Source organism: Sminthopsis crassicaudata, chromosome 4 (assembly GCF_048593235.1).
Source record: "Sminthopsis crassicaudata isolate SCR6 chromosome 4, ASM4859323v1, whole genome shotgun sequence".
NCBI classification, from domain to species: domain Eukaryota; kingdom Metazoa; phylum Chordata; class Mammalia; order Dasyuromorphia; family Dasyuridae; genus Sminthopsis; species Sminthopsis crassicaudata.
In genome coordinates, this window is record NC_133620.1 from 141986902 (window position 1) to 142002022 (window position 15121).

The 15121-nt window shown below is 31.4% G+C and overlaps 1 protein-coding gene across 1 annotated transcript in view; it reads right to left on the minus strand.

The window, feature by feature from the left end:
* The window catches only part of CCDC170 (coiled-coil domain containing 170), a 115873-nt gene that overhangs the window by 12673 nt on the left and 88079 nt on the right, over positions 1–15121 (minus strand). The window contains exon 10 of the mRNA XM_074309539.1: positions 2773–3009. Coding sequence (XP_074165640.1) covers positions 2773–3009 — 237 coding nt within the window. The remainder of the gene's footprint in view (positions 1–2772; positions 3010–15121) is intronic.

Consider the following 15121-nt stretch of genomic DNA (forward strand, 5'->3'; position numbering starts at 1 on the left):
ACCCAAGATTGAAAATGTTGATTTTTTTTCCAAAAGGAGAAAACAAGGGTCATTTCAAATCATAAGCAGAAGAATTCAATTTTGCATCTTGAAAAACACATAATAGGTATTATTGAAGAGATACTTAGTATTTTCAAAAGAAAACGGTGATAACTAAGGGCCAATATGCTTTTATCAATAACAGCTCATGCCAGACTTAATCATTTGCATTTTTGACTGGATTATTATGCTGATGAAAATGTCATAGATGCAGCATACCTAAATTTCACCAAAACATTTGACAAAATTTCTCATGATATCTTGTAGACAAAATGAGGAGATATGGGCTTCATGATCAATAATCCATATAAGTATATTCTAAACTGATTGCATGGATTATAAAGAAGAATGATTAATTTATAGATGCAATCTGGAAAGAGATAACTAGTGATGGTGCCCAAAGCTTTAGCACTCAATATTTTTATCAGATTTTAATAAAACTTAAAATCCAATGCCATATTATACACAATCTTCATCCACTTAGTTTGTCTTGTCGGGATAGTTGTTAGATTTTTAGATGAGTATGGATCTCATTTAAGAGGCTCTATAATCTTCCTGGGCTTAATTTAATCATCACAATGTTACCCCATAGTAGGAGTTTCTGGAGAAACACAACAACTATATGGAATCTCTTTTAAACTTGGATTCTCTTAGAACTTCTCCAGTCTTTAGCAAATACGCATCTCCTCATTTTCTATGTTGCTTGACATTCATAATCAGAATAAAGCCATTTTCTATTATTTCTTTCAAGAATTCCAATTAATTTGGCATATGTTTAGGACATACCTTGTTGGAGAAAAGCCTTTTAAATAATGTTTTGCTCTACCATAGCAGGTTGTTTTTAATAATCAAACAATAAGCATAGTGGGATCTTGTATTCATGACTCATACAATGGTAAAGTTGTGTCTGCTGTGTTTTGTCACTTATAAAATCCTGCCTCTTCAATGCATGTATAGATTCTTCTAATAAAAACTTTTCATATGAAGGAAAGTAAGCATATGGATTAATAATTATTGTTGTTCTTTTAATTGCATTTTTATGATTTAAAAAACAGATATTTTTGAAATTCAATTCTTCGATAACCTCAAACTTGTTACACTTCCTTGTTATACACTTGGTTTTGTTGGGCTGCTCTTCCCACTTATGTTTTCTCCATTGCCATTTTCACTTCTCTAAGAACCACATGTAGGATTGTATTGTTAGGGCATACATGGATTGGTTCTATCAAACTTGATTGTCAATTTTTCCCCTCATCAAAATAATAATTAATGTGGGAAATTAAGATAGGGAGACATTTTAAAAGCAAGAACATGTATATCATATATCCTACCATCTACTCTGCCTACAAAGGGCCTGCTCTTGTACAAAACAAGGCAGAAGCAAAGAAGCCAGAAGTACATGGGAACACAGCAGTGTAACAATTATGTCTAAATTTCTGAGAAAAATTATATAATAAACTTTAGAACTGAGAGATTATCCTTCCTAATCTACTCATTTTACAGGTGGAATAACTGAGGTCCAAATAGTCAAAAGGAGTCTTCAGTAGCAGAAGGCTCAAGAACTGAACTCAAATACATTTATTTCCACTTTGCAACACAATCAAACTTTTCTGGGATAATTTTTATCTAACAGACTAAATATTCATTAGGTAAGGAAGTTCCTATACAATAATATCATCCTTCCTATAACTTTCTCTCATGTGCTGAGCTTGAAGTTTCAGAAATATAGTCTCTCCCTTAGTACTTAGTCTCTGGGAGGAAAAAAAAAATCTTCCCTCAGATTCTCCTTTTCTCTTATTAATGAGGACATGGCTCTGTTTCTGTTCTTTCCTTTTTTCTCAGAACAGAGACTCTGAGTACTTGATATCAGAAAAATAAACTGAACAAGCCATAACCACCTCATTTCAACCCCACCCCCAAAAAAATCCTCCCCACACTGACACATGAGTACAAGCAGAGCCAGCTAAGAGGGAAAAAAAGGCACTCAGCTCACTGACCAGTTTATGCCCTTTGGAACTTTAGAAAGACAGAGAGATGAAAGCCAAAAATAATGGGGGTCAGGCTGCCCGGTACATGTTTCTTTATGAGACTGACCTTCTGATGTAGCTGCCAGATAAACTCTCCTACTTGCAACTAACAAGTCAATGAGTCCTTTTTTTATAGTTTACATATGTGTTTGGTCTTCCATCAATTTTTCTGTGCCACTGTTTGAGATTTTGTGGTCAATTTCCTTCAACAGATTCTCGTCAGAGATAAATTCCACCGCTTGGATCCGGTTGACTTTTTTAAATCCATCTCAAGAATGGCGCAAATGGTGAATATAGTTGTAGATAATATTGAAGTTTGGTCAAAGGCTCTATTTAACTTTCACAAGGCTTTCCTTGCCCTTTAGAAAGCACTTTTTACCCCTAAAGTTTTAAGTACAAGTTTTATTTCCTATATCATAGAATTGTCTCAAGCATTTGTAACCTTAAAATGATAGAGAAATGCATTTTTAAATTTTTAAATCTCAGAATCTCAGCCCATGAAAATTTGATTAAAAATCCTTAGTAAACATTTAATGCAAAAAACAAAAAACAAAAACAAAAAAAAACAAAAAAACAAAAAAAAAACAAAAAAAAACAAACAGAAAATGAGAAATACCACAGATTAAAGAGCTAATTAACATTATGAAGCTTTTGGTTTCTTGAGGGCATTCTTGATGGATCACATGACCAACAAAAGCATATATACCTGTTTCTCTCTTTTGGTTGTTTCTTCCAAGGTACTCTTTAGTGTCTTCATTTCACTGGTAACAACATCTAACATGTTTCTAGCCCTCTCTTTATCCTCTTTTGCTTCATGTTCAGTTATATCCAGCTCTGACTTAACAGATATCAACTGCTTCTCCACTTTCTCCTTCATCTTCTCCAGTTTACCCCTGGATTTGTTTAGGTTTTCTATGGTTTTTGTCTGTTCCAGGGTTTTGATCTACAAAATCAAAGAATTTAGTCAGGGTAATAGATCATTTAAATAATTAAAAACTGCATAAGCAGGACTGCATCCAAAACTGGCATCCAAAGCAGGAGGTCATCAGAGTCCACCTAGTAAAATATTTTAAGAGACCAAAACATGTAATAATGAGAAACAAGAATAAAATTCCCAAACTTTCTTATACAAAATTTGCAAAATATGCCTGCTAGTAAGGAAACCTGAACCAGCTACACCCAGCAAAAACAACTCTGGGAGATGATTATGAACCACTACATAGAATTCCCAATATCCCTATTTTTGTCCGCCTGCATTTTGGATTTCCTTCACAGGCTAATTGTACACTATTTCAAAGTCTGATTCTTTTTGTACAGCAAAACAACTGCTTGGACATGTATACATATATTGTATTTAATGTATACTTTAATATTTAATAAGTATTGGTCAACCTGCCATCTTGGGGGGGGGAAGGAGGGGAAAAATTAGAACAAAAGGCTTGGGAATTGTCAATATTGTAAAATTACCCATGCATATATCTGGTAAATAAAAACTATTAATAAAAAAAAATAAAGTAACTAAAAAAAATGCCTGCTAAAGAACCTCATTTTAGTAGATATCCAATGATATCTCATTTTTTAAAAAGCATGTTAGAATACTATCGATTACAGACTCAATGAGATAAGATAGGAGACAACTTGGTTCAGAGCAACAAAGTGGAAATTTTTGCCAATACCTTCTTGTAAAAAATTTAGATGTCAGTAAAAATCAATATACATATACTTCCTCATCTGTAAATTTCCAAGGTACCCATGGTACCAAGAACAGTCATATTCATTTTACAAAATATATATACAGTGTTGATATGTTGCCTTTACAGTGGTTGGACTCTATGAGGCATACTAGAAAATAATCTACACAGATCAAGAAAATGATACAATTGACTCATTTTATGTCTCAGCCTTGAGGTTAAAACCAAATGTGAAATAAGGAGTGATAAGTGCCTCGACAAGTGCAATTATAAATTGTCTTTTATATTATATTAGAAATGTCTCACACTCTCTGCCAACATCATTTTCTTTCAGCAAGAAGCAGTAACACATCAATAGCTAATTTAAGATGAATGATGTGATAATATATTGTGCATTGTGCCTTAGAGTTTAATATAGTTTTATACTTTACCTACTCTTTCAAAATTAACCATTTGATCAATGATTTTTCTTGGACCCATTACTCCAGACCTCATAGGACCACAAGCCAAAATGATGTAAAAACTGAGAGGACGCCTTCTTTAGTTGTATATAATAGTGGCTCTCAAGTGATTATACTTTCTGAGAAAACTAGCCCTTTGTGACTTCAGGATAAAAGTGAAACTGAAAATACAAATGTGCAGATTATAACTACAAACTATTTGCAAAATAATTTCAATAATAGTTAATATCTACATAGAGTTTACTATATCTCATTTGATCCCCACAACAATCCTACAAAGTAGATATTATTATCCCCATTTTACAGATGAGGAAACTGACTCCAAGCCCAACCCTCTATCCATTTGCCACCTTGGGAGACAGTACTAACAAATGGAGTTATCAAGCCTTGTAAAGAAGATAGCATTAAGGCTAAGTCTTGAAGAAAACTAGGTATTTTAAGAGGCACAGAGGAAGAAGGAAGGGAATTCAAGAAAGGGAGAACCACCTATGAAAAGACACATAAAAAGTCATGTACAAGAGACAGCTAAAAGAGCAGTCTGATTGGAACAGGATATGTGTAGAATGAAGCAGAATGAAATAAGACTGGAAAGCAATCAAATTGTTGAGGATTTTAAATGTTGAGGTTCTGTATTTTATCTTAAAAGGCGATAGAAAGCACTCTTAGAAGGATATCCAGATTTCTTCTCCAAGCCAGTACTTCAGAGTTACAATCTAAGTTGTTGGCATCATTGAGAAAGCCTGAGAGGCTAGATTTTGGAAAGATCCTGCCGCCTAAGGAATGGAAGAATATCACTAGGTCTAAAAGGCATTCGTTAACATGACTAGGATGTAGAACAGCCTAGTAGAATATCAATACTATTCACCTCCATCATTCTAAACTATTCTAAGAATAGTCTTGAAGAATTATCTTTCTAAAGGACTTCTTGGGTGACTTTCTGGGAGATGGCGAAGTAAAAAAGTCAAGGAAGCTAGTTCTGCTCTCACAGATGGAAAAATATATTTAATCATCCTGAAGTATATATTTTCATGATTTTAAACCCACAAATATAATTTATTTTAGTTGCTAGTCTTAATAGTTGAAATAATGAGATTAAAATAGATCTCACACTTCTAGGCCATCCCAAAAAGAAAGTGACAAAAAACATTAATTATTTGTTAACATGATATACGAATGGGATAAATTCTCCTATTAAAAAAAATTATAGAATGGATTGGGTTATAAAACTCAGCATTAAGTTTCTAATGTGATGTAAAATAAAAACTATTTAAATTAAAATAAAAGCTTAGCCTAAAATAAAATAAGTGATTGCAAATTCCAAAAAATAAGGGTGGTAGTAATGATACCTGATAAAGAGGAATGCAATTAAAAAAAAAAAAAAAAACTAAAAGAGAAAAGGGCATTACATAATGGTGAAAAGAAAAAATATCATAATACATAGATAAATAATACAAATATATAAAACTCTCAATCTCAATTTCCATTTATAAAACAATTTGACAGTTAAACTTTTAAAAGACTATTAGCTCTTTAAGAAGTGATCGTTTTTAAAATGTAATAATAGTACAAATCCAAACATTTCAGAATGTGACAGAATGAATTTAAAAAATTCATAATAAAGAAATATCTAATTTAACTACTTATATATCAGAATTAATCATATGCAGAAAGCTAAATGGGAGAAGTAGAAAATACAGTCTTTTCAAGTATACATGGAATGCTCACAAAAATCTATCATGTAATATAGGTCAAAACTATAATTGTATACAATAATAACTAAATTGTTTTAAGAACAATTTTGAACAATTGATTCATTTTTTACTATCACAAATACCTAAATTAACTACAAAGGACATATAAATGAAGGCACTTTCTGCATCTAGAGAAAGAACTGATGAAGAAAATTATGTATAAAATGATTTACAGGATAATTTTATTATATATTTAAAAGGAATAGAAAGTTGTACTTAACAGATTCACAGTTTCATATGCAATCATTTTTTTTAATTCTACAATGTTATGGAAATGCTCATTTTATTTGATAAATTTAAAAATATAATTTAAAGTTTTGGGGGAAAAAAAGAAATACTACATAAATACTACATAAATTCAAAAGGTCAGAAAATATCAATATTCTATTTTCAGACCATAATGTAATTAACAGAGTTAAACAATCTCAGAAACAATTTTAAAATTACATGGATAGTTAAAAAGCTTCTGCAATAATGATTGGATAGTAGAAATCAGAAAATGATATATTATTTAAAAGTCATTGGCAACAATAATGCAATATAACCACATCTCTATATTATAGCCAAAGCAGTTTTAACAGATAAATTTATATTATTTGGCAATTATATTAATGAAAAGGGAAAAAAAAGAAAAAATAAATTCAGATTAGACCTAAAAAAAACCAACTTAGAAATGATTTTCAGAGACTGGATGACTACTTGTTGGGAATATGATAGGGATGAATTTTTGATATGAGTTGGACTTGTTAGAAAATGCTGAAGTTCCTTCCAACTCTAAAATTCCATGATGGAACAAATCAGGAATTCAAAACAAAGTTTAGAAGGGAGAAAAAAGCATTATTAATCTACAAGCCAAAATAAATATAAAAGAAAATAATATTTGACAATTCAATTGTTAAATAAAACCAAGAGTTGGCTCTTTTAAAAAGCTAATAAAACTGATGGAACATTAACAAATTTCATTTTAAGAGACAGAGAAAAATAAAAAAAAAAAAAACAACAAAAGCCACAAATAGAAAAAAGGGGGTATCACATTAAAAACAAAAGAAATTTAAAATATTTGTTAAGGAATATTGCATACAATTATATCAGAGAATTTTATATCTGAATATCTTAAATAGATCAATGTTAGAAAAGTAATAAAAGCCATCAAAGAATTACACTCACATACACACACACACACACACACACACACACACACACAGTTTGGGACCAGATAGTTTCACCACAATAATAATTAAGGCCATGATCATAATAATTGGCATCTATTATATGCCAGACACTATGCTAAGAACTTTTTATCAATATTATTTCATTTTATCCCCAGAACAATGTTTGGAGATTGGTGTTATTATTAGCTTCATTTTAGAGTTGAAAAAAATGAAGTAACATTTGATTAAGTGACTTATCCAATGTCATACAGCTGTGTCTGAAGGCAGATTTAGGAAGAGCTAAACTCAGGTTTTCCAAGAACAAAATAATCTCTATGGCATATAGATTAATACAGAGAAATTTAGAATTTTAGAAATATTTAGGATATCTAATAGCTCTTATGAGGAAAATTTTGTGTTGAACAAAGCAAATTGCAATTTTACCTCATATCCATCAAATTGACAAAAATAATGAAGAATGAAACTTGGTACTTGTACAGTTGTGGCAAAACAAGTATATTCAATAATAACAGTTGAAATCACAAACTTGTAGTATCTTTCTGCAGCACAATCTTGTAGTATGCAATAAAAATTTTGAAAATAATTATATCTTTGGAACCAATAATTCTTCATTGGAAACATACCCTGTTTAAAGCACATTCCTCTCTCACCATCTTATTTGGAAATTAGAGTATTAGGGTGGGTAATACAAAGAAAGGAAGGTACATCGGGATTTAGTGGACATAAATATATAATTAACAATCATTACTAGGAATGTGAATGAGATTAAATCATCTAAAAAAGAGGAAGATAGCAAATTGGACTAGAAATCAGAAACCAAAAATGTTGTTAAGAAATACAGTTGAAACAAACAGATTGATAGATTTAAAATGAGGATCTAAATTTAAAACTACTACAGAAGTAGTAATTCTGACCTCTGACAATGTAATGGTAAAAAATAAAATAAAATAAACTTAAAGGATATAAATAAGAAAGCTACATTATGCTTATTTAAAAGCATTGTAGATAACGAATCAACAGTAACAGAACACCCATACACAAATTGCCAGCATGAACATTGAATAGCATAGCATTTGAGTATTTAAAGAAAAAGTTAACCATATTGTAGGGGAAAATTGACAGTAAATTTTTAATAATGGATGAATTAAAGATATGTCTTTCAAATAAAAATGAATCTAACTAAAAAACAACAAGCCTGAAGATATGCATAGAATTTTAGAAAAGATATAAGGCAATTGTTGGATGGAAATGGAAAGAAGCATTTCTCAAATGTATATGGCAGCTCTATAAAAAACTAGCCATCTCAATTTTAAAGAATAAAAAAATTCACAAATAAATGCAGAAAAGAAGAAATAATAAACTTTTAGGACAACAATATAATAAGAAATTATAACCAAAAAAATGGTCTTTGAGAAAAAGAGTTAAAATTAATAATAATTCTAATGATCAATGGATAAAAGAAAAAAAGATAGAAGCAATAAAAATTTTCATAAAAGAACACAAGACAATGTACTAAAACTTTTGGAACAAAATTAAATTTCTCCAGAAATAGAAAGCATATTTCTGAATACTTTCATCAACATAAGAAAGTAAAACTCAATGAACTGTGTGTGCAACTAAAAAAAAAATTTTTAAGTACATTTTTTAAAACTAAACACCAAATTAGTGATTCTAAAAAAAAAGTAACTAAATTGAAAATCAAAAAAAGCCCATTGAATTGATAAATTTTAAAAACTATTTTTGAGTAAATAAAATAAAGTGTTAATGTGTGGCTTTTAAAGAGAGGAAAACATAGTTGTAGCAAAACTGAAAAGGGAAGGTTAACTATTGAAAATAAAAGAAACATTAAAAAAAACTTTTTTCTCCAAATATATGACAAAATTAAATAACTTAGGTGAAGTAAATATTTGTTAAAATATATGTTACCTAAATTGATAAAACAAGAAATTAGAAAAATAAATCAAACAAGCCATAAACTCTAAAAGAGGAAAAAAAGAACCAGATGGATTTACAACAGTCAAAAAACAATCAATTGCAATATTACCTAAAATGTTTATAAAAAATAAAGATATCCTATCAAACTTCTTCTATGGTCTTTTTTTCAATTATTAAACATTTTTCTCCTTCCACCTTCTCTTATTAATTTGACAAGAAAATAAGAATACAGAACATCTGTTTTATAGAGGCATAATCAAGCAATACAAATTCCCACATTGTTTATATACAAAAATGTATTTCTTAGTCTGACTATTAGTCCATCTCTTTGTGATGAGGGAGACATTGATTTTGATCATTCCTTTTTGAATCAACCAAATAACTTTACACATATTTTGCTTTTATTTAAATGCATAGATGTTTTTTTTCTGATAGAATATGAGCTCCTTGAGAGTAAAAAGTGGGGTATCATTTTGGTTTTTGCCTCTCTTTTTATCTCCAACTTAGAATTGTTCCTGAGACCTAGGAGGTACTTAACAAATATTTGTTCTTTAATTCATTTAAAAAGGCAAAAATAATCCCTGTCTAGAAAATTCCTTAGAGGAGAAGGCTCTAATAATTGACAGTAGCATGACGACTTCCTGCAAGAATGCAGGGTAGGAGGGGGGAGGCAATTTTTGAGGCTGATTATATTATGAGTCTGTTTTTGTTTAATTGTTAATTTAGGCTATTTTATATTCTGAGGCTTTCTGATAAGGTGTTCTTCCTTATTCATTCAAAGAACTGTACTATGCAAAATCACAAAATAAAAACCATAGAGTTTGTGCAGAAAGTAGGATTAGGGGTAATAGCTCAAAAATTTCATCAATAACATTCTAAAAAAAAAAAAAAAAGAAGATAGGAATCTCCATCCCCAATTTTGTACATATTAAAAAAGTAAGAAATACATAAATACTAAAATAAATAGTGGTAGTAAAAGTACTTATATGTTGTAGGATACCCAAGCAAGATGGACAAACTAATTCCAGGCCCTGAATGGATGCAATGGGGGAAGGGTGTGGGATTTGGGAAGCCCAGTCAGCCTCCCCCCAAAGTTTCCACTGTACCAGGAAACACAATAATAATGGCCCTTTACTTTAACAAAGACCTGTGGGTGTCTGCTTCTTTCTCACAGATTCTCACAGTAGAAAGCAAACAAAAGCACTGACCTGTTTCCCTATTAGAAATTAAGCTTCTTAGAAACAGGGATTGTCATTGCCTTTCTATGTATCATCAGTTTTTTACTACTAAACTACTAATGCCCAAAAGAAGTAAAAGAAAAAAAATTTTAATTAAAGGAGAAATAAAAATTATATCTGACCACAAACTTCTATCCCACTCTACCCAACTCCTACTAAATCTATTCTTCACGCTCACTATGACTTCTAGTCATTTACAGTCTTCATTGGGATTCACTTTCCTCCTTTCACAACTTTTATCCTATCTATAGTCAACCAGTTTAATTATACATTGTCCTCAACCATTTTGGAGTACAGCCTGCAAAAGAATTAGATATGACTGAACTAGATGCTCCTCTCAAGCGAAGATTCTAATAGGAGCCACCCAGTCAACTAAAGGAAGAGACTACAGCAGAGGATTAGAATAAGGCTTCAGGATGAAGGCTTCAGGGTAGAAGAGGTCTGGTGTACAGGCTGGAAAGTATCTGCCTTTCCACTGTAGCTACATGGCATTGCCGTTGCCCACTAGTAGAGGAAATTTCATAACTATGACATGTAGGTGCAGGTAGTTCTACAAATTTATGTTGTCTCACTGTGGCTGTCACAAATCTTTTCTGCCCTCTATGCCTTCCAATAATACCTGCTTCTTTCCTTCCTTCCTCCTATCCTCTATCTTTTGTAGCAGAGGACCTTTCTTCTAATTTTACCAGGAAAATAGCAGCACTCCCCTTTATAAATATCCTCTTCTCCCTTAACTCTACACCTCAAAAACCCTTAAAATCATTCTCCATTTTTTTATTTGCACCAATGACCAAGCAAGAAATACCCCTTGTCTTTGTCAAGCTTGACAAGCCTTGTGTTTGTACCTTTGATTCCATATCCAACTATACTCCAAAACTATGAGCTTTCTCTATCTACATATATTCTGCCATTTCTCTTTAAGCATGGTCCTTTAAAGTTCAATTTCTCCCTTTGTTATAAAAAATTCTCAAATAAAAAGATAAAAGCACTTTTATCAAAATTCCTTTTATCAGACTGATATGGAAAGGGAAATAAAGAATTACCTCTCAATATTGCTAAGAAATATTGGTGCAGAAATGTTAAATGAAATATTGGCAAAAAAAAAAAAAAAGTTTACAACAATACATCCAAAATGATTCATTATTAAATTGTGTTAAGGAAATTATTGATCTAATTAATCACACTAATAAACCAAACAATAAAAATCGCTTATCAATAAATGCTGAAAAAAATGTTGAAAAAATATAGCATGCTTGTATGTTAGATAACCTTACAAACTGTATTAATGAAAGGACTTATTCTCAACATGAAAAAGCATTTATCTAAAACCAATAATTAATGTTAATGTCAACATAGAAACCTGGGAGGGCTTTGGGGTCCAATAAGAAGCAAAACTGGCCTAGTTCAAATTATTAGTTAGCCTGTCATAGAAATGGGAGAAAGAAAGAAAGAAAGAAAAGAAAGAAAGAAAGAAAGAAAGAAAGAAAGAAAGAAAGAAAGAAAGAAAGAAAGAAAGAAAGAAAGAAAGAAAGAAAGAAAGAAAGAAAGAAAGAAAGAAAGAAAGAAAGAAAGAAAGAAAGAAAGAAAGAAGAAAGAAAGAAAGAAAGAAAGAAAGGAAGAAGAAAGAAGAAAGAAAGAAAGAAGAAAGAAAGAAAGAGAAAGAAAGAAAGAAAGAAAGAAAGAAAGAAAGAAAGAAAGAAAGAAAGAAAGAAGAAAGAAGAAGAAGGAAGGAAGGAAGGAAGGAAGGAAGGGAAGGAAGGAAGGAAGGAAGGGAAGGGAAGGAAGGAGAAGGAAGGAAGAAAGAAAGAAAGAAAGAAAGAAAGAAAGAAAGAAAGAAAGAAAGAAAGAAAGAAAGAAAGAAAGAAAGAAAGAAAGAAAGAAAGAAAGAAAGAAAGAGGAAGGGAGGGAGGGAGGGAGGGAGGAAGGAAGGAAGGAAGGAAGGAAGGAAGGAAGGAGGAAGGAAGGAAGGAGAAGGAAGGAAGGAAGAAGAAGGAAGAAGAAAGAAAAGAAAGAAAAGAAAGAAAGAAAGAAGAGAAAGAAAGAAAGAAAGAAAGAAAGAAAGAAAGAAAAGAAAGAAAGAAAGAAAGAATGAAAGAAAGAAAGAAAGAAAGAAAGAGAAGAAAGAAAGAAAGAAAGAAAGAAAGAAAGAAAGAGGAAGGGAGGGGAGGGAGGGAGGAAGGAAGGAAGGAAGGAAGGAAGGAAGGAAGGAAGGAAGGAAGGAAGGAAGGAAGGAAGGAAGGAAGGAAGGAAGGAAGGAAGGAAGGAAGGAAGGAAGGAAGGAAGGAAGGAAGGAAGGAGAAGGAAGGAAAGGAAAGGGAAGGGAAGGGAAGGAAGGAAGGAAGGAAGGAAGGAAGGAAGGAAGGAAGGAAGGAAGGAAGGAAGGAAGGAAGGAAGGAAGGAAGGAAGGAAAGGGAAGGGAAGGGAAGGGAAGGAAGGAAGGAAAGGGAAGGGAAGGAAGGAAGAAAGGGAAGGGAAGGAAGGAAGAAAGGGAAAAAACTGTATAGTGAAAAGTAGGCAAAATTATCCCTCTTTGTAGAAATGATGATAATTTATTTAGAAAACCTTAGAGAATTAATGAAAATAATTGAAACTATAACTTCAGAAAAGTATTAGGATGCAAAAAGCATCAACATTTATATATACTAACAAAATCCTAGGCAAAAAGCAAAGAGAAATTCCATTTAATATAACAAGAAATTATATGAAATCTTAGAATTATTTTACCAAGACACATATAAGACGTAAATATAAATGTTACAAAACTACAAAACAATAGTTAAAGAAAAATAGACCTAAATAATATTAAATTACCAAAGAAATACTTTATAAAAAATAAAATAATAACAAAAGTGATATGATGGAACAAAAGGCCAAGAAAATAACAAATATATATATATATATATATATATATATATATATATATATATAATATAAGAAATAATAAAGAATATATGAAGGAAAAGGACCTAGCATTACCAGGTCTTAAACTACATTATGAAGCGTAATTAGCAAAAAAAAAAAAAAAAAATTGTACTTTAAAAAAAAAAAAAACAGAAAAGGGCAATAATGGAAAATAATAAATGAGCAAAAACTAGAAGCAAAGGCAATAGTGATGGTGGTAGAAAAGGGTGTTGTCATAGCCAAACAGTTCATCACCAAGTAGTCAATCTCTTGATCTCTGTGTTTATATCCCTCCACAAAAAAAAAAAAAAAAAAAAAAAAAAAAAAAAAAATGTTATTGCCACAAGCAGAATGAAATTAACTCTCAGACCTTATGCATCACTGTTGTAACTTTCTAGATCACTTCTATAGCATAAATCATCAGAGTTAAGTTCTTGCAGAAGTTGTGAGACTTTTTAATTTTAGTCAACAGGTGGAAACTTGAATTCCCTAAACTTTTGAGACACTTGACTTCTTTTCAGTGAATCACCTCTGAAAAACTACCTGTTCCCTTCATGACATTTTTATCAGGCATATATTTAAAAAAACAGATGGAGGGGCAGTTAGGTGGCAGAGTGGATAGAGCACCAGCTCTGGAGTCAGGAGACCTCAAATTCTGGACATTTACTAGTTGTGTGGCCCTGGGCAAGTCAATTAACCCTGACTGCCTTCTCTCCCCTCACCCGATTATCCTCCCCTCTCTGAAAAATAGATTACACTTTACATTTTATTGAAATGTGAGGATAGACATAAACTAGCACTTGTTGATTTCTCAATTTCCCTCTTTTGTTAATAATCTTATTCATCGAGTTGTTGGGTTTTTTACCCTTTTTCTGGATATCTTTCTTCTTTGAAATATCTTGAAAATAAATCCTAGAGCGCCTTCAAGACTGTATTACTTCCAAGATTTCTTCTATGTGTTCTTGAAAAGATCCAGTTGCTCTTCCAGATTTCTCCTTCAATAACACTCCTACTTTATCAATAACAAAACAAGCATTCCTCCATTTACTATCCCAATGCCTCATTGTGGCATGAAGGCCACCATGGATTCTTGAATAATATGGCAGAAAAAGCATATATAGTCTGGTAAAATTCTGCCGCATTGAAAAGATTTCAAATATTGTCTTTTTTATATTACCTGGGGCCTTGTGGATGAACCTAGCAAGCCAAATATAGAAACTTATCAAAATGGTATCCTAGACAGAGGCAATTTTATGACCATGACAACAATGAAAGAACAATATAAAAGTGGTCTCAATCTTCAGGGACTGTTTTCTGCTTCTGCAATAATAGAGACAGAATGGAAATGAAGAGAATGTTAAGGTTCGTATAAATTTTAGGCAATGTATAAATTTTAGTTTAAATAGTGTTACTATTACTGAATGGCAACAATAATGATAGTCTCATTAAAAATGAAACCATGAAATTAAAGGGTTAATTTTTTTTTCTTTTTTTATTCTTTAGACATTTTTCATCTCTTTGAAGTTTCCACTTGTTATTTTTATGGGCAAAATGAGAAATCTATTTCCCTTAACTCCATTGACTCTAACTTCCTGGCTCAATTCATATATAGTGAAATAAAAGAACTCACAGATTCTCTTCAGAAAAGTATGACTTGATCTCCAAAATGTGTACAAAGCATTAAAAAACATAATAGCTAGTATATAATGTTTTAAGGACTGCAAATAATTTGACAAAAATTATCTCATTTTATCTTCCTGATAACTTTGGGAGCTAGGTGGTATTATTCTCATTTTTCAGATCAGGAACCTGAAGTTGAAGGAAGTTAAATGATTTGCCATGGAATATATAACTAATCAGTATCTAGAGGAAAATTTGAATTCAAATTTTTCTTGACTCCAAATCT